The sequence below is a fragment of the Salmo trutta genome, chromosome 1 (assembly GCF_901001165.1).
Source record: "Salmo trutta chromosome 1, fSalTru1.1, whole genome shotgun sequence".
Taxonomy (NCBI): domain Eukaryota; kingdom Metazoa; phylum Chordata; class Actinopteri; order Salmoniformes; family Salmonidae; genus Salmo; species Salmo trutta.
The window spans coordinates 74,135,786-74,155,813 of NC_042957.1; the positions used below are offsets into that span (position 1 = coordinate 74,135,786).

General features: G+C 41.4%; 2 protein-coding genes across 5 annotated transcripts in view; both read left to right on the top strand.

The window, feature by feature from the left end:
- The first annotated feature begins 494 nt into the window (after positions 1–494).
- On the top strand, positions 495–5,233 carry LOC115207509 (Golgi apparatus membrane protein TVP23 homolog B). 2 transcript variants are annotated; one of them, XM_029774627.1, is made up of 8 exons: positions 495–637; positions 828–948; positions 1,354–1,439; positions 1,603–1,747; positions 1,992–2,081; positions 3,931–4,056; positions 4,251–4,379; positions 4,599–5,233. In XM_029774627.1, exons 2-8 carry the CDS (start codon positions 937–939, stop codon positions 4,620–4,622), a joined length of 612 nt encoding a protein of 203 aa, XP_029630487.1. In that variant the 5' UTR covers positions 495–637; positions 828–936; the 3' UTR covers positions 4,623–5,233. The 2 variants fall into 2 exon arrangements, with proteins under 2 accessions (XP_029630487.1, XP_029630497.1); XM_029774637.1 differs by lacking the exon at positions 495–637 and having other exon boundaries at positions 810–948.
- Positions 5,221–20,028, top strand: part of LOC115207488 (exocyst complex component 7) — a 36,745-nt gene continuing 21,937 nt past the window's right edge. For all 3 annotated transcript variants that reach the window (XR_003881018.1, XM_029774592.1, XM_029774601.1), the window contains exons 1-16: positions 5,221–5,319; positions 5,671–5,736; positions 6,084–6,268; positions 6,664–6,769; positions 7,459–7,666; positions 8,326–8,871; positions 9,235–9,381; positions 11,276–11,418; positions 12,056–12,208; positions 14,535–14,633; positions 14,899–14,958; positions 15,229–15,364; positions 15,494–15,577; positions 17,213–17,333; positions 18,442–18,537; positions 19,903–19,966. Coding sequence is in view for 2 of the 3 variants with exons in the window: in XM_029774592.1 (XP_029630452.1) it covers positions 5,260–5,319; positions 5,671–5,736; positions 6,084–6,268; positions 6,664–6,769; positions 7,459–7,666; positions 8,326–8,871; positions 9,235–9,381; positions 11,276–11,418; positions 12,056–12,208; positions 14,535–14,633; positions 14,899–14,958; positions 15,229–15,364; positions 15,494–15,577; positions 17,213–17,333; positions 18,442–18,537; positions 19,903–19,966 (2,274 nt within the window). In the remaining variant the exon portion in view is untranslated. The remainder of the gene's footprint in view (positions 5,320–5,670; positions 5,737–6,083; positions 6,269–6,663; positions 6,770–7,458; positions 7,667–8,325; positions 8,872–9,234; positions 9,382–11,275; positions 11,419–12,055; positions 12,209–14,534; positions 14,634–14,898; positions 14,959–15,228; positions 15,365–15,493; positions 15,578–17,212; positions 17,334–18,441; positions 18,538–19,902; positions 19,967–20,028) is intronic.

Consider the following 20,028-nt stretch of genomic DNA (forward strand, 5'->3'; position numbering starts at 1 on the left):
TTGAAATAAAGAAAAGTCATTGGGAACTCATCAGTGTTAAATCTAAACATTCTATGTTAAAAAAAAAAGATTTGTCAAACTCTGTTCCCATATACTCCCTTGATTGCGACCAGTCATTTAAGGCAGGGTTTCCCAAACTCGGTCCTGGGTCCTTCCTGTGTGCACATTTTGGTTTTTGCACTAGCACTACACAGCTGATTAAAATAACCAACTCATCATCAAACGTTGATTAACTTAATCAGCTTTGTAGCGCTAGGGCAAAAAACTAAATGTGCACATAGGACCGAGTTTGAGAAACCCTGGGCTGCGTTCAGTATTGAATTGAACGGAAACATTTCTGTACTGAACGACCAGTTGAAAAATATGAGGAGGTTGTGCTGTCCGCATGGCCACTGCCCTTTAAAAACGTCACTCATTGCTTCAAGCCACACCCACCAAATGGAAGCAAACCTTCATATTTACGGTCATTGGCGCAAACATACCTCAAAGTCTGTTCAAGAACGTTTTGGGGAAACGTGTTGTTCAGAACTAACCGTTCTGCAACAATTGAACGCACCTCTGATATAGGGTCATGTGGGCGCTATACATATTGGTGGTGGATTCCTTTTCTTGGGGTTGAAACGATTTGCAGATCAAGGTGGGTATGAAATTAAACCATTAAAAATGAAAGACCTGAAAATGATCAGACTAATCACAAGCAGTAAGTTATATTCAAGTTGAGGTAAAGATATCGCCATGAATATATTTTTTATGAATTAATAAATGAATGTATACAATTAGTGATATCCCATTTCACATTACATTAGATTTTCAAATCTCTGGTTCAGATTTTTACAAAGTTGCAATCGGGCAAGGTATTCTGCACCCATGAGTGGGGTCCTTCATACAAGCATGTTTGTTGTTTACCTACACGTCATCCGGAAGTGAGTGTCAAAGATGATGAGACTGGTGAGATCTCTTACTATTTTCAAACAAATAAGTTGTTTTATGTCTTTAGTTATTGATGACACTATGCCTGGTAACGCTTTACTGTTCAAGTTGCTCTCATGGCGTTTTTCTTAGCTAACGATGGCTAACTTTGTGTTGCCTTACTAGCTAACTGTTAGCTAGCTTGCTCACTTAACTTCACTTGTTCTTTTAGCTAGCTACGTTTTTATGCAATTATTTGAATAGATACAAAGATTTTATGGTTTTAAACCCGAAATATTTAGCTAGAATGCACAAATTACCCCAGAGCCATCTAATTAGTGTGTCACTCACTGTCATGTCATTTAGTTAGCTGTACAGTAGTAGCTATCTAAGTAACGTTAGCCACCTCAAAATGAGCCTCACAGCTAATTTCTTTCTTGAAAGGATTCACAGGAGGCAGATGCTCCACTCTTTGGTGACGACGACGATGATGCCCCCACCGCCACCAGACAGAAGAAATCAGAAATCAAGTGCGTTTGGAAGTTGATTCACTATTGATGAGGAATAACAGAGCAAACGGATATGTTCATTTCAACCCATATCAGCTATTCTGACCTACCAGAACAAGAGATGTTGTTTTGCTGTAAATGTGAACTCTCTCTCGTGTGTGATCAAAACCTGCTCTTGTTTTAGGCATCCCCTGGCCACGTTCTTCCATCTCTTCTTCCGCACCAGTGCCATCTTAGTCTACCTACTGTGTGAAATCCTGAGCAGTAGCTTCATCGTCTGTATGGTCACCATCATCCTCCTCCTTTCATGTGACTTCTGGACAGTCAAGGTGGGTGGGTTCTAACAGTTTGATGTGGTACAACGTAAATTTGGTGATACCCTTTTCACACTATTGTGTTGGCCTGGATAATTTATTTTCACATTGCCCTTTCCCACATGTTTCCAGCAACTATGTTGGATGTGTAACCAGGCCAGGCTAGTACAGCACAGCTTGACAGAGTAGTGTGAAAAGGGTAAAAGTTTGTGTTTTATAGGTCTAGTTGGTGAGTGATCCCATTGTGTTTCTTTCTCAGAATGTGTCTGGCAGGTTGATGGTGGGCCTCAGGTGGTGGAACCAGGTGGATGAGGATGGACAGAGCCACTGGGTGTTTGAGTCCAGACCAGTACGGTTGCAGTATAGTCCATGACTGTATTTGTATTTATTACGGCTCCCCATTACTCTGCCAGGGGTCCAAACACATTAAGGCACTGGCATATAAAACAAAAGATAAAACAGTCATCATATAACCACTACATATCTACAATACAAAATATATAATAGCATATTACAATATACGTGTGTGCTAGTACTTGTATGCGTGTGTCTGTTGATTTGTGTGTCTCTTCACAGTCCCCGCTGTTCCATAAGGTGTATTTTTATCTATTTAAAAAAAATACGTCTGATTCTACTGCCTGCATGAGTTACCTGTTGTGGAATAGAGTTCCATGTAGTCATGGCTCTATGTAGTACTGTGCGCCTCCCATAGTCTGTTCTGGACTTGGGGATTGTGAAGAGACCTCTGGTGGCATGTCTTGTGGGGTATTACATTTATATTACATTTACATTTTAGTCATTTAGCAGACGCTCTTATCCAGAGAGATTTACAGAGAGACTTACAGTGAATGCATACATTTCATACATTTTTTTTCTTCTTCCGTGTATGCATGGGTGTCTGAGCTGTGTGCTAGTAGTTTAAACAAAGATCGGTACATTCAGCTTGTCAACACTTCTTACGAAAACAAGTAGTAATGAAGTCAACCTCTCACGCACTTTGAGCCATGAGAGATTTACATGCATATCATTAATGTTAGCTCCCCATGTATGTCCAAGGGCCAGCCATGCTGCCCTGTTCTGAGCCAATTGTAATTTTCCAAAGTCCCTCGTGGCACCTGACCACACTATTGAACAGTAGTCCAGGTGTGACAAAACTAAGGCCTGTAGGAGCTGCCTTGTTGATAGTGTTGTTAAGGCAGAACAGCACTTTATTATGGACAGACTTCTCCCCATCTTAGCTACTGTTGTATCAATATGTTTTGACCATGACAGTTTACAATCCAGGGTTATTGCAAGCAGTTTAGTCACCTCAACTTGGTCAATTTCCACATTATTCATTACAAGATTTAGTTGAGGTTTAAGGGTTGATTTGTCCCAAATACAATGCTTTTAGTTTTGGAAATATTTAGGACCAAGTTATTCCTTGCCACCCATTCTGAAACTAGCTGCAGCTCTTTGTTAAGTGTTGCAGTAATTTCAGTCGCCGTAGTAGCTGACGTGTATAGTGTTGAGTCATCCTCTTACATAGACACACTGGCTTTACTCAAAGTCAGCAGCATGTCATTAATAAAGTTTGAAAAAAGTAAGGGGCAAAAACAGCTGCCCTGGGGAATTCCTGATTCTACTTGGATTATGTTGGAGAGGCTTCCATTAAAGCCTCTGTTCTGTTAGACAAGTAACTCTTTATCCACAATGTAGCAGGGAGTGTAAAGCCATAACACATACGTTTTTCCAGCAGCCGACTATGATCAATAATGTCAAAAGCCGCACTGAAGTCTAACAAAACAGCCCCCACAATCTTTTTTATCAATTTCTCTCAGACAATTTTTTTTTTACTGTAAAATAGCATTGTATCTGGTCAAACACCATTTTTTTCTTCTCCCAGAAGGTTACTAAGGGTTGGTAACAGGCTGAGTGGAGTTGTAGTTGTGCCTGTATATTAGTTTAGTTTTCGTTTATTTATTCGCACCCACAAAATGCAAGTGAAAGACAAACAGTGCAGATGAACAACAAGGTGAGTTTGGAAATCCAAGCGGGCTTATGAAAATTGCACCCACCCCAAAAAACGGTATATAGAAAATCAAACTGTTCAATCAATCAATTAAACAAAGCACAGAGTCTGCATCTCAAAGAATTGCAACAACTAAGACTTCTGTAGAACATCATCATGTGCTTATTTTTCCCAACTCTCTCTGTAGGCAACCAGTAGAAAAGTTCCAACCAACTCTGAATCACAGATCTTCTGGCTGGGTCTGGTTGTGTGTCCAGTCCTCTGGGTCATCTTTGTGTTCAGTACTCTCTTCTCCTTCAAGTTTAAGTGGCTGGTGGGTTCAGTACCTTTCCTTTCTCCATTTGAATTTAGACATCTCTATTTTCCTACTGGATAATTAATATGTCAAACCTAGTATGAAGCTAGCTATATGATTTGAACTTAAACAGATACAAGCATAGTTTTGGGTTCTCAAAGAAACATAAATAATCACAACGCATTGCATTTTTATGTCATGTCCCCTTGCAGGCAGTGGTGATCATGGGTGTGGCCTTGCAGTGGGCCAACCTGTATGGATATGTGCGATGCAAAGTAGGCGGGAAGACCAACTTGAGGAGCATGGCAACCAACTACCTTGGCAGCCAGTTCTTCAAACAGGTATATAGTTGTTATTTAAAAACAGATCATATTAGACATTTCAGCTCATAGGTAGCAATTCGGAAGATAATAAACACCAACTCATTTTTCATTTAGACTACAATTGTATTTCCCATTTGAGATCGGCTTCAGTTGCAACATGGACTACTTTTGTCTGTGATAATATAGTTATATGATATTTCTGCCATCTAAACATTCATGTTTGTTTTGTTTATATAGGAAATGGCCAAACAGGGACCCTAGAGGTGGATGTGCAGAGAGAAGAAACATTAGCATTTCTGCTAATGTAATATTTTATGTTATCAAGAGGATCTTGCCTTGCATTAACTGAGGCATAGGCTACTGTTATTTTTCTTAATTCCTGTTGAACAGGTGGAAGGCATCTCTCTATTCTGAGGGCACAGGGTTGTTTAATACAGAGTCCTACAAACTGTAGTAGAAAACTAAGATACTACTAGGTTTCTTTGTATGTTTGTTTAATTTGTTTTCCTGCTAAATATTCAAATTCAACCTAGTTAATGATTGATAACTGCTGATTGTAATATAAGACATTTGTAAATGTTATATTTACATAAAATGTCTGGGTGAAATGAATTTTTTTTAAAAGTGTGTGTCAAGTGAGTTGTAATAATATGATGCAAAAAAATGTCCACACTAATGCAGCCAAGCCAAGCCAAGCCAAGCCAAGCCAAGCCAAGCCAATGGAATTTGTCCTTGGAAGTTTGGCGCAAAGAAGCAGAAGCCACTTGACCAACCGTCAACAACCCTTTTATCTGTAGTTCAGTTGGCTAACTAATTTAACTGGCAGGGGGTGAACTGTTTTACAAATGCTTGACAATAAAATAGTAAAATTATACCTAAGAAGGGAATTGTTATCAGAATGACTGCGAGAGATGAACCATATTTGTGGAGAGAGAAGATTGAGGAGAAGCTCAAACGGGTAACGTTAGGCTCGCTGGCTAGTTAACTTGATTTGCTAACGTTAGCGACTGTAACGTTATCATCCATGAACTAGGACTAACGTTAGCAGCTGTAGCTTGCTAGTAACACGCCTGGGTTAGGGTGTCATTCAGACCACACAATGGCTAGTGAACCCTTGACATGTCTGTCCTGATAATTATATGACATTGCTTGCTAGAGTAGTAAGTAGACTTACTATTAACGTTTTGACTATTTGTATGAGAACTCACTGTAGCCTCATTAAATGGGACAATAGTATTCGCTGTAGGAAGAGCTAACGTTAGCCAAATTAGATTAAACTAGCTAGCTACCAATCCGTTTTCTTCTCAAGGATCAAGATCTGCTGACATTCGTTAGCGACAGCCTCAAAAGAAGTGAACAGCTGACTAAAGGCATGGTAAGCTAAATCTGAAAGCAAAGAGAACTTGAATCCTCTTACATAAGCTAGCTGGCTAACTGTTAGCTACCTGACTTGTGTCCAACTAACGTTACTGTGTCACAGATATTAATTAAATCAGTGTTTGACTTAGGCAGGAACTCACTGGAACTGAGTACCACACCTCAAATGTGCTACTACTTGAGTTCCTGCACTTCTTACAGAATATTATTAGCTAAAACGTATTGGTGAGTTAATGTATTGAATTGCAAATGAAGTAGAGTTCAAATGCCATGTCTTATTAAGATAGCTTCAGTTCTATGCAAGCTTTAACGTGAGACAGTGGAGCTCAAGGTGTGGTGTCCTAGGTGTCCCTTCTCTCATCGTTGGAGGGCCGTTTGGAGCACCTGGAGAACTCGGTCATTCCCATGCACGACAGCACACAGAACCTACTGCAGCTGAAGGGGACAATGCAGAAGACATTATTCTACCTGGATGATGCCATCAGCCATTACCAAGCCGTCCGAGACACAGACAAGGTCATCATACAGGGGTGAGAGTAGGGAGAACGATGACACAAACACACACACTCACACAAGCCCCATATTTGACCTCGTATACCCTATTCACAATACTGTGTGGAGTTGGCCTGCACTGGCCTGGTTGGGTTACATTTAGTTGCTGGAATTATACTGGAAAAGGACAATGATCCAAGCCAGCACAGTTTGTTTTGGGAAGAAACGAGAGAGTGAAAAGAGTACTACTGATGTTCTGTTAATTTAGGTTCAGTATGATGTTCTGTTAATAGACGTTCGGTATGATTTGTTAATAGAGGTTTAGTATGGATCAAGGGAGAAGGACAGGGAGAATAGTCATATTTGTGTCAAATACATGACTGATCATTTTAGAATGAAATACATAATTTTGTACATGTGTTTCTTTGCCAAGGCCTACAGGAAGACTTTCTGACTATCTAGCCTGTGTTCACCGACTCAAGAAAGCAGAGGCGTACTTTCAACAGGAAGACCCGGACGGGCCTGAGCTGAATATGCTGGTAATACTGTCTTCATGTATTTCTGTTGCCATCTAATTCAATCAAGCCAGGTTCTCTTTGTAGAAGTATGAGTACTATCAAACAGTTGGACAAGAGAATAGAGTATGCTTCGCTTCAGTGAAAGGGTGCTCATTAGTCACAAGATGCCTTATTTTACTAGAAGAAATGGTCGCTATTAAATCACTATATAGTCACTATCCAATAACTTAGATCCTCCGATTTGAACCTACAGCACAAACTGAGTGTACAAAACATGAACACCTGCTCTGTCCATGACATAGACTGACCAGGTGAATCCAAGTGAAAGCTACCATCCCTTATTGATGTCACTTGTTAAATCCACTTCAATCAGTGTAGATGAAGGGGGGAGGTGACAGGTTAAAGAAGGATTTTTAAGCCTTGAGACAATCAAGACATAGATTGTGTATGTGTGCCATTCAGAGGGTAAAGGGCAAGAAAAAATATTGAAGTGCCTTTGAACGGGGTATGGTAGTAAACTAAGATCTCTAAACCACGGTTGGGTTCAATTCCAGTCATTTCAGGGAGTCCCCTGAAATTCTAATTTAAGTTCTCTTCAATGCTTTTCAACGAGGAACATTTGGAATAGGAACTGACATTTTGGTTTACTTTCTAAATTGACTGGGTTTGAAATGGAATTGACCCCAACACTGCTCTAAACGTTTTTGCAGAGAGGCCGTTTAGAGAGTGCCAAGTCACAGCTGGAGTCCGAGTTCCAAGTCCTGTTGGGGCGCTACAGCAAGCCAGTGCAGACAGTCAAAATCCTGGATGTCCTGGCCAAAAAGTCACTGAATGGGTCTGCAGGCGGAGTGGAGGAGGTACAACTCATACCCCAAACTAGGCTTCAGGACATCATCTCCATCTCCACCTGGCTGATAGGTAAGGTAGTGGTACTGCCTGTTCACCTGTAGTATGTCTCTGTCACTAACAGGAGGAGGTCCCTACTCTCAGCATTGTTGTCCATGTTGTAAACCGGGGTTGGGGTCAATTCCAGTAAATTCCAGAAGTACACTGAAATTCCAATTCACTTCAATGCTTTTCAGTGAGGGAAATTTGCAATTTAAATGGAATTGATCCCAACCCTGGTGTAAAGTTAAACCACATAATTCAGTGGATTCTTGGGTCGTGTTCTTTAAGGAAAAAAAATAACTATTTTGAAACATGTCTAATAAGACGTTGCAAATATGTGTTCTACATTGCTGGCCCCTACTGAAACAAACCCTCATGTTAAAGGCAGAGTGCAGCAAATGCTAATGATGTCAGTGTTAATCCAGGTGAGGATGCTAATGATGTCAGTGTTAATCCAGGTGAGGATGCTAATGATGTCAGTGTTAATCCAGGTGAGGATGCTAATGATGTCAGTGTTAATCCAGGTGAGGAAGCTAATGATGTCAGTGTTAATCCAGGTGAGGATGCTAATGATGTCAGTGTTAATCCAGGTGAGGATGATAATGATGTCAGTGTTAATCCAGGTGAGGATGCTAATGATGTCAGTGTTAATCCAGGTGAGGATGATAATGATGTCAGTGTTAATCCAGGTGAGGATGCAGCTCTGACAGCTAAGAGGAGAGTCTCTGCCAGCAAATTCAAAACACGGTCACTGGAAAGAAACCCATCCCACCACTCTCTGGGAAAACTGGAGCCCAGCAGCTTTTTCACCAAGAAGTCCTACTGCTCCAAACTCAAAACACAGTCTCTAGGCAGAAAGCCATCAATAGAAAACAAGCCATCAATGGACTCTCTTGGAAAACTGAAAGCAAACAGCTTGTTCACCAAGATGCTCGGCCTGAAGTCATTTGGTAAATTCAAAACACAGTCCCTGGACAGAAAGCCATCACTAGACAAGAATCCATCACTAGACTCCCTCGGAAAGCTGGAATCCAGTAGCTCTTTCACCAAGGTATCCACCTCGAAGCCATGCAGCAGACTGAATATTCCCGATATTAGGCAACCATCTTTGGAGTCCATCCCATTTCTGCCTAGAGACTCCACCTCCCATACCTTCCCATCCTGCAAACCCAATCCCCCAGCTTCCACCTCCTACATCCTGCCATACTTCAGACCCAAGCCCAGCCCAGTCTTTGGTAAGTTAAACGCAGCCTAGGTGGCATCTCTTCTATTGAGAGGGTAGAGGCGTATCTGCGTCAATTAGCTTTCTTAAATATATGTAACTGAACTGACGTTTTGGTGAGGGCCAAGACCCTCCCACAAGTCCTCTCTGGGGGGTTTCCCTGACCTCTCCCTGCACAATTATCCTTCACTTGATTGTATTATATGTTTGTTGTATCTGTTTCTTTATGTTCTAGGGCTCGTGTATCTGTAACACGGTTTATCTCTGCCACAGCGGACCTAGGATTTGAACCTGCGTCCCAACAGCACAACATAAACACCCTTTGCTCCATTGATCAGTGCTCATGGTGATCAGTCTTGCTGTTATTGTTCCACAGACCCCAAGGCCCACTACGCCAAGGTGCGCTCCAATCAGTTGGACTGCTCCATGAAGGGTTTGAAGGACCACAAGAGTAGGAACCTCCTCTGCCCGGTGCTGCAGAGCAAGCGTGTGGATTCTGCCGTCAAGAAGAACAAAAAAACAGGTCATGAAAGTCCACCTTGCACACCACCTTCATGATGGTTATACAGTGCCTTGCAAAAGTATTTATCCCCCTTGGTGTTTTTCAATTTTTTTTGCATTACAACCTGTAATTTAAATGGATTTTTATTTGGATTTAATGTAGTGGACATACACAAAATATTCCAAATTGGTGAAGTGAAATGAAAAAAATGAATTGTCTCAAAAAAATACAAAAATGAAAAGTGAAAATATGTATTCACCCCCTTTGCTATAAAGCCCCTAAATAAGATATGGTGCAATCAATTACCTTCAGAAGTCACATAATTAGTTAAGTAAAGTCCACCTGTGTGCAATCTAGGTGTCACATGATCTCAGTGTATATATATACACCGGTTCTGAAAGGCCCCAGAGTCTGCAACACCACTAAGCAAGGGGCACCACCAAGCAAGCGGAACCATGAAGACCAAGAAGCTCTCCAAACAGGTCAGGGATAAAGTTGTGGAGAAGTACAGATCAGGGTTGGGTTATAAAAAAATATCCGAAACTTTGAACATCCCACGGAGCACCATTAAATCCATTATTAAAAAATTGAAAGAATATGACACCACAACAAACCTGCCAAGAGAGGGCCCCCCACCAAAACTCACGGACCAGGGAAGGAGGGCATTAATCAGAGAGGCAACAAAGAGACCAAAGATAACCCTGAAGGAGCTGCAAAGCTCCACAGCGGAGATTGGAGTATCTGTCCATAGGACTACTTTAAGCTGTACACTCCACAGAGCTGGGCTTTACGGAAGAGTGGCCAGAAAAAAGCCATTGCTTAAAGAAAATAAATAAGCAAACACATTTGGTGTTCGCCAAAAGGCATGTGGGAGACTCCCCAAACATATGGAAGAAGGTACTCTGGTCAGATGAGAGTAAAATTTAGCTTTTTGGCCATCAAGGAAAACGCTGTGTCTGGCACAAACCCAACACCTCTCATCACCCAGAGAACACCACCGTTTTTCATCAGCAGGGACTGGGAAACTGGTCAGAATTGAAGGAATGATGGATGGCTCTAAATACAGGGAAATTCTTGAGGGAAACCTGTTTCAGTCTTCCAGAGATTTGACTGGGACGGAGGTTCACCTTCCAGCAGGACAATGACCCTAAGCATACTGCTAAAGCAACACTCAAGTGATTTAAGGGGAGGCATTTAAATGTATTGGAATGGCCTAGTCAAAGCCCAGACCTCAATCCAATTGAGAATCTGTGGTGTGACTTAAAGATTGCTGTACACCAGCAGAACCCATCCAACTTGAAGGAGCTGGAGCAGTTTTGCCTTGAAGAATGGGCAAAAATCCCAGTGGCTAGATGTGCCAAGCTTATAGAGACATACCCCAAGACACTTGCAGCTGTAATTGCTGCAAAAGGTGGCTCTACAAAGTATTGACTTTGGGGGGTGAATAGTTATGCATGCTCAAGGTTTCCGTTTTTTTTGTCTTATTTCTTGTTTGTTTCACAATAAAAAATATTTGGCATCTTCAAAGTGGTAGGCATGTTGTATAAATCAAATGATACAAACTCTCCAAAAAATCTATTTTAATTCCAGGTTGTAAGGCAACAAAGTAGGATAAATGCCAAGGGGGTGAATACTTTCGCAAGCCACTGTAGACACAGTTACAGGGGATGCTTTTCTGTTTGCACATTTTTTTGTGAACATATTACTAAGCATGCTATAGATCTAGGTTTCCCTAAAAAATTACCCTAGATTTCTTATATCAAAGTACTTCCTGGTTAAATAAAGGACTCTTTATATCAAGGTACTTCCTGGTTAAAGAAAAGTTTCATTAAACTATAGAAAGATGATAAAGATTATATATAATGTTCATGATATTTCCTTGGCATTCACCCTTTCACTCCTGTCTTGTCACTAGGGCGGGACAGCATATTAGACATTGAGATTGAGACCTACATGGCCTGCATCACAGCCTTCTTGTCCCTGGCCAAGAGTGAATACACCATGGTGTCCAAAGTCTTCCCTCTGAACTGCTCCAATACCTTTGAAACTCTCATCCAGGTCAGAAGTGAAGGATATTAAAATGTGATGAATTAAGTCTTACAACTTTATTGTCAATGTCTACACAAATGTGGACATTTGCTTTTGGCTATTATAAGGCTTCACAGTGGCCAGATGATACACAAAATGACCAAACATTTAATATGAGGAGCTCTTCATAATGGAGATCATTACAGGTGTATAATTATCATGGTTATATATACACATGGTTCTACATCTTACACTACCGCGGTGATGTGGATCTATTTGGACTCCCTGGCTGTAAGGTATCTTGATGATTCTAGTTGACGTCTTGATGATGATTATAGTTTTAGACCAATGATGTCATTATGTACATGTTATGTACATGGTGTTATGTACATGTTATGTACATGGTGTTATGTACATGTTATGTACATGCTATGTACATGTTGTGTACATGTTGTGTACATGGTGTTATGTACATGGTGTTATGTACATAATCTTGCACTGCAGCACTTTTGTACTTTGTTGATGAGTTTATTTAATGGTCTTGAGAATGATGTGCTCATGAGGGTGTTTAATGTCTGTTTTTATGTGGTGAAGCCGAAGACAAATGTCCACATTGCATGGACAATAAAGTTGTTCTAATTTGTAATTGTAATCTTATTTCCTTCAGGTGGCTCTGAACCAGCTGATCCAGAATGGGGAGAACATCGTGTCCTCTGTCAGACGAGCCTGTTCACATCACGATTACACAGCCCTCGTCGCCATGTTACCTGTCCTGGGCCGTCTCCTGGAGGAGGACAAAGAGTTTAATACATTACTAAAGGTGCCATATAATCCTGAGAGGACAGTTTAAAGTTGAGCTTTCTCTCTATTGTTGTGTGCTCAGGGGGGTGTCATGGTCGGCGGGGGTCATGGTCTGGGGCGGTCAGGGTTGGGGTCTTGGTTGGGGTCAGGAGGTGTCATGGTCAGCAGGGTTGGGGGTGTCATGGTCTGGGGAGTCAGGGTCAGGAGGTGTCATGGTCAGCAGGGTTGGGGGTGTCATGGTCTGGGGAGTCAATTCCAGTCAATTCAGAAAGTTAACCAAATTCCAATTCCAAACTTTCCTCCTTGAAAAGCATTGAAGAGAATTGGAATTTCAGTGTTCCTGAATTGACTGGAATTGGGGTCAGTATACTGAGGGAAATGTACAGTCGTGGCCAAAAGTTTTGAGAATGACACAAATATTAATTGTCACAAAGTCTGCTGCCTCAGTTTGTGTGATGGCAATTTGCATATACTCCAGTATGTTATGAAGAGTGATAAGATGAATTGCAATTAATTGCAAAGTCCCTCTTTGCCATGCAAATGAACTGAATCACCCAAAAAAACATTTCCACTGCATTTCAGCCCTGCCACAAAAGGACCAGCTGACGTCATGTCAGTGATTCTCTCGTTAACACAGGTGTGAGTGTTGACGAGGACAAGGCTGGAGATCACTCTGTCATGCTTATTGAGTTTGAATAACAGACTGGAAGCTTCAAAAGGAGGGTGGTGCTTGGAATCATTGTTCTTCCTCCGTCTACCATGGTTACATGCAAGGAAACACGTGCCGTCATTATTGCTTTGCACAAAAAGGGCTTCACAGGCAAGGATATTGCTGCCAGTAAGATTGCACCTAAATCAACCATTTATCGGATCATCAAGAACTTCAAGGAGAGCGGTTCAATTGTTGTGAAGAAGGCTTCAGGGCGTCCAAGAAAGTCCCGCAAGCGCCAGGACCGTCTCCTAAAGTTGATTCAGCTGCGGGATCGGGGCACCACCAGTACAGAGCTTGCTCAGGAATGGCAGCAGGCAGGTGTGAGTGCATCTGCACGCACAGTGAGACGAAGACTTTTGGAGGATGGCCTGGTGTCAAGGAGGGCAGCAAAGAAGCCACTTCTCTCCACGAAAACATCAGGGACAGACTGATATTCTGCAAAAGGTACAGGAATTGGACTGCTGAGGACTGGGGTAAAGTCATTTTCTCTGATGAATCCCCTTTCCGATTGTTTGGGGCATCCGGAAAAAAGCATCAGTCCTGTGTCATGCCAACAGTAAAGCATCCTGAGACCATTCATGTGTGGGGTTGCTTCTCAGCCAAGGGAGTGGGCTCACTCACAATTTTGCCTAAGAACACAGCCATGAATAAAGAATGGTACCAACACATCCTCCGAGAGCAACTTCTCCCAACCATCCAGGAACAGTTTGGTGACGAACAATGCCTTTTCCAGCATGATGGAGCACCTTGCTATAAGGCAAAAGTGATAACTTAAGTGGCTCGGGGAACAAAACATCGATATTTTGGGTCCATGGCCAGGAAACTCCCCAGACCTTAATCCCATTGAGAACTTGTGGTCAATCCTCAAGAGGGTGGTCAAACAAAACCCCACAAATTCTGACAACCTCCAAGCATTGATTATGCAAGAATGGGCTGCCATCAGTCAGGATGTGGCCCAGAAGTTAATTGACAGCATGCCAGGGCGGATTGCAGAGGTCTTGAAAAAGAATGGTGAACACTGAAAATATTGACTCTGTCACGACTTCCGCCGAAGTCGGTTCCTCTCCTTGTTCGGTCGGCGTTAGGCGGTCGACGTCACCGGCTTTCTAGCCACCGCCGATCCACTTTTCATTTTCCATTTGTTCTGTCTTTGTCTTATTACACCTGACTTCACTCACCAATCACTTGTTTATTATTTAACCCTCTGTTCCCCATGTTGTATTTGTGAGTGAATGTTATTTGTTACGTGGATGAGTGTCAGGCGTTGCACTTTTGTTTTAGACCGTGTTTTTGGCACTTATTTGTGTTGTGTGCTGTCATTTGGTAACCGGTATTAAAATGCGCCTGTTTATTGTACTCCGCTCTCCTGCACTTGACTTCGCCTCCCATATACACGCATTACAGACTCTTTGCATCAACTTCATGTAATTGTCAATAAAAGCCTTTGACACTTATGAAATGATTGTAATTATATTTCAGTATTCCATAGTAACATCTGACAAAAATATCTAAAGACACTGACTGAGGCAACAGACTTTGTGAAAATTTATATTTGTGTCATTCTCAAAACTTTTGGCCACGACTGTATTATTATGGCTGACTGTGTGATGTGATGTTTCATATTGCCTGTCAGTGCACAACAAGCGGCACCTTGGCCAAGCTTTCCAAACTCATTACATCTATGAAGACCCTGGCAGTCAGAGCACTGAAGGATTTTTCTGCTCAAGTCAAGGTACGATATTCTAACCATTCAAAGATTGTTTTAGTTGGAAGGACTTTGAAAGATAAAACATTTCATCATCCAGCAAGGGAACCTCTGACTGGATTGTTGTAATAATAGGATTTAATCAGACAGACAATTGGCTCAGTTTCCCAAAAGCTTCATAGCACTGAGATCATTTTTTTGGGATGTGATTGCATACATTCCTATGACGTAAAATGATCTGGAAGCTTTGAGAAACTCAACCCCAAACTGTCATTTCCCCTTTCTCTCACAGAGCAACCCTGATAGGGAGAGTATGTCCAAGGATGGAACGGTTCATGAATTCAACAGCAATGTAACAACTCTCTTTTCTGATGTTTCATGTCCATCAGTTTCCATTCAATTAAGTGAATCAGTAATTGCTGATGTGCTTACTGAGTAAGGACAAGGGTGTTTTGTTCCAGAGGGTGTTTGTTTCCTTATTGTTGTATCATGGGATACTAGACAGAAGACACATGTCAGTTTCTCACTAAATGTAGAATAAAGTATATTTTATTTTTTATCCCATTTGAACTGACCTAACCTAAGATGTGTAATATGTTAATTGTTCTCTTACTGTCTCCAGACCATTCTATTCCTGCAGCAGTTGCTGTCCTTTGCAGATGCTGTTCGGTCCATCCTTTATCCTCATGATGTAGACAGTGACACAGTAACTATGGAGGTGTCCAGTAGTGTTCAGGTGGACATTCAACACGACACTGGTACGGAGTCTTTCTCTTTGTTTATTAGATTGAGTTTTCGTTTACAAAACCAGATGGTTATTAGATGGTTGGTTTTTCCTCATTGAGATAAGATGTGCAGTGTATATATAGAACTGTTTTGTTCACCAGATGCAGATGAATCAGAAGAACAGCCATCAGACAGTCAGGAGTCCAAGGGGAATGACAATCAGAGAGCACTGAGTCCTTATGTCTGTGAGTGTTCAACATGGCTGTGTCTAATATCCAGAATGACACCTTTGACAAGGGCAAGACGCTGAACCGTTGGGTCTTAATGCGTCCGCATGCTTCAGTTCAGCTGGCGGCTAGCCGAAGTCGAGTGGGCTCGCATACCTTCGCTTGAAAAATGAGAAAAAAGTGGCAATAGTATGGTTTGTCCATTTTGAGACACCGTAGCCAGTTTACACTTCCTCAAAATAATCAAATCAAATTGTATTGGTCACATACACATGATTAGCAGATGTTAATGCGAGTGTAGCGAAATGCTTGTGCTTCTAGTTCCGACCATGCAGTAATATCTAACAAATTCACAACGACTACCTTATACACACAAATGTAAAGGAATGAATAAGAATATGTACATATAAATATATGGATGATCGATGGCCATGCGGCATAGGCAAGATGTCGTAGATGGTATAGAATACAGTATATACATATGAGATGAGTAATGTAGGACATGTAGACATTGTTAAAGTGGAATTATCTAAAGTGACTAGTGATACCTTTATTAAATCCATTTATTACATGTATTAAAGTGGCAAGAGATTTGAGTCTGTATGTTGGCAGCAGCCACTCTGTTAGTTATGGTTGTTTAACAGTGATAGCCTTGAGATAGAAGCTGTTTTTCAGTCTCTCGGTCCCAGCTTTGATGCACCTGTACTGACCTCGCCTTCTGGATGATAGCGGGGTGAACAGGCAGTGGCTCGGGTGGTTGTTGTCCTTGATCTTTTTGGCCTTCCTGTGACATCAGGTGGTGTAGGTGTCCTGGAGGGCAGGTAGTTTGCTCCCGGTGATGCGTTGTGCAGACCGCAGCACCCTCTGGAGAGCCTTACGGTTGTGGGCGGAGCAGTTTCCTTACCAGGCAGTGATACAGCCCGACAGGATGCTCTTGATTGTGTTTGTGAGTGTTTTAGGTGATAAGCCAAATTTCTAGTCAGAATTGATCTAAGATAGCTCAAGAATTCTGTCATTAATTTGCACGTTTTTTGCAGAGACCTTAGTTGCGCAACTTTACATCTAACAAAGATGTTTGGTGCAGTGTTTCTCAATGAAAAAATATGCATAAAAACGAGTCGTCTCTCATTAAATGACAACAAAGACTTTACTGAAGAATCCCTACTGTTGACCAATCACAGATGAAGGGGCGTAGACTTCAGCTACCGACTTCAGCCTGCCTCAAGAAAAAAATGTTTGTGCCCGAACAACTGAAAAAACCCTTAACGAAGTACAAAACGAAGAAAAATATCACAAAATGATGTCATAATATATGCACAAACTCTTCCGAACTGTTTCGGCTGGGAAGCATGCGGACACCTTTAAGCTAAGGCAATATGCTGGCTTTTGGCTCCAAAGAAAGTAAATTCGATACTGGAGGTCCATACTGGCAAAAAATGTAATCTGCTTTCACCCCTGATTGTGAGTCAGAATCAGCCACAGGTGGTGTTTAGTTCAAGTGCCTTGACTGCCCCCATGTGGTGGCTATGTGGTTTTAAATGAGGAACCTTGACTGCCCCCATGTGGTGGCTGTGGTTTTACATGAGGAACCTTGCCTGCCCCCATGTGGTGGCTATGTGGTTTTACTTGATGTTTATGATTTTCCTTCTCCAGGTAAAGTGCTGGAGCATCTCCAGTACAACCTACAGAGTAAGGCCAAGGTGTACGAGGACCACGCTCTCGGGGCCATCTTCCTCCTCAACAACTACAACTACATCCTCAAGTCAATGAAGAAGTAGGCCCTCTCTTTGTACATTTCCAAAGTGTGTGTTAGCTGTAATACACAGTGTGCATGAACCGTTGCTTGAGTCTGGCATTAGGGCCTTGCACATTAATGAACAGGGTGTTGTGGAAAAATTCTTACACAGGGACACTCAAAGTCAATCTTAAATGAACCATTGTTTATTGTCAGCGCGCTGGAGAGGTTCCAACCAACTCAATGCACCATAGTGAACGTCTGTCAGGAGCTCTGCTGGGGCAGTCCCAGCAGTTGTCTTATATACGACTATACACAGACAAGTTATATTTGCATGATTTAGCATAATTCATTAATCATTACCGTTTTGTTTCATTCATGTGACCGACCAATACTGTTTCATAACATGTGACCAACCAATACTGTTTCATAACATGTGACCGACCAATACTGTTTCATAACATGTGACCGACCAATACTGTTTCATAACATGTGACAGACCAATACTGTTTCACAACATGTGACAGACCAATATCTCACGAGGCTTCTTTCTCTCTAAGCTGAGACCTTGAAACTGAGATTTTTTGTTTGTTCTCAAAACACGGTCGTTCGTTCTCAAAACACGATCTGGGCGTACTGCCAAATTGCAGCTACTGATAGGTGATTTGTACAGTCAGCCACTTGCATGAACACAGAAATTGGTTTATAGAACAGCAGATGAATAGAACAAGAAAAGCACAAACATTAAAATTCCCATTACCAGGGCCATGTTCATTAGGCAACAAATGGAAGAAAACAGTCAAACAGGGAGGGGAGGGACCATTTGGACTTAAGAAATGAGACATTTTATTTTTCAGTGACAAAACATTTAAACACTTTTTCTTTGGCGTGCCCTAATGAATACGAACCTGGTCATGCAGTTTACCAGAACGCATTCCAGAACAGTCTATAATAAACTATAATAAATCTTTATTTGAGACATTAGAGATCCCTAAGGTTGAGATATTAACTAGGCCTACACAACATAATGATCACTCAAAGTGACCTACATTTTGACTTTCCATGTACTTTAGTTCAGGGTTGTAAGTGAATTTGTCACAGCTCACAGGGGTGGCAGACTAGTTATGACAGGGACATCTACCTGCAGGTCATCTCTGTTTGAAGTGGTTAAAACCAGCGGCAGGGATCCAGAGGTTGAGTACGGGGAACTGATTGAGCAACAGAAGCGGGCGTACCAGCACAGGTGAGGGACCAGGAATCCAGAGGAGGAAGAAGGGAGTGATGGAATCTAACATTAGTCCTGATCATTATGTATTATTAGAAGAGACTAGCTGCCTCCTGCTAGCCTGAAATCCACAGCCTTTTCTGCTAACATTCCACTCTTTGTACTCCCTGTCATTGCTAAAACATGTTTTGCATGACAAGGAGTAGAATGATGACAGGAACAGATTGGTAACCAGGTTAGCATACTGCCCTTACAGCCGGTGAATCATTGTAAATCATTAAATGCAACTTCCTCCTCAAAATGATATTCATCTGTTCAGCTTTTCGGTCTCTGGATATGCTGCTAATATTGTCAACTCTGGAATATTTGAAAAACACCCATATTTCCTGTGAGATCCTGGCACTTGCTTTCCCTTAGAAATGTAATGTAATTCCCCCCTCTCCAGTGTGGGTTGACTAATCTACCACCTCATGTTTGTTGCCTAGGTTTACAATATTATAATATAGATTATACAGTGGTCATACATGCTCATGACAAGTGTTATAATGCATTGTAACTGCATTATAATGCATTGTAACTGCATTATAATGCATTGTAACTGCATTATAATGCATTGTAACTGCATTATAATGCATTGTAACTGCATTATAATGCATTGTAACTGCATTATAATGCATTGTAACTGCATTATAATGCATTGTAACTGCATTATAATGCATTGTAACTGCATCATAATGCATTGTAACTGCATCATAATGCATTGTAACTGCATCATAATGCATTATAACGGCATCATAATGCATTATAACGGCATCAAAATGCATGATACCTGCATTATAACTGCATGATACCGGCATTATAACTGCATGATACCTGCAGGCTTTAAGTGAAGCGTTACCATTACTTCACACGGGGACAATGCTACATTAAATCAAGTATCTTATGCTACAACTCAAATACAATTGTATTTGTTACTTGCTTTGTAAACAACAGGTGTAGACGAACAGTGAATTGTTTACTTATAACACTGCTGAGAGAAATAATACGAAAATAATAACACAAGGAATAAATCCACAATGAGTAACGATAACTTGGCTGTATATACGGGGTACCAGTACCAAGTCGATGTGCAGGGGTACGATGTAATTGAGGTAGAGAATAAACAGTAACAGCAGTGTATCCGATAAGTCAAAAGAGTTCATGCAAAAACGGCCAATGCAGATAGTCCTTTACCTATTGGTTAACTATTTAGCAGTCTTATGGCTTGGGGGGTATAAGCTGTTCAGGCTTGTTGGTTCCAGACTTGTGGGCAGGCCAATTAATGATTATGCTACTGAACATGACTGATCTGTGCAGTAAATGTGTGCTGCTTGTGTGTTGCAGTTGGTTGAAGGTGACCGAGTGCCTGACAGAAAATAATCTGCCCAACTTTAAGCCAGGTGACAAGGTGAGGGTAGATGTTTTGATACTGTATATTAAATTAAAAAGGATATTTCTCAAATTACACTA

Bases quoted from the DNA above. Each gene is read 5' to 3' on its own strand.
- LOC115207509 (XM_029774627.1), top strand. The intron at 1,440-1,602 runs GTGCGTTTGGAA...CTCTTGTTTTAG, and splicing joins CAGAAGAAATCAGAAATCAA to GCATCCCCTGGCCACGTTCT. The intron at 4,380-4,598 runs GTATATAGTTGT...TTGTTTATATAG, and splicing joins GCAGCCAGTTCTTCAAACAG to GAAATGGCCAAACAGGGACC.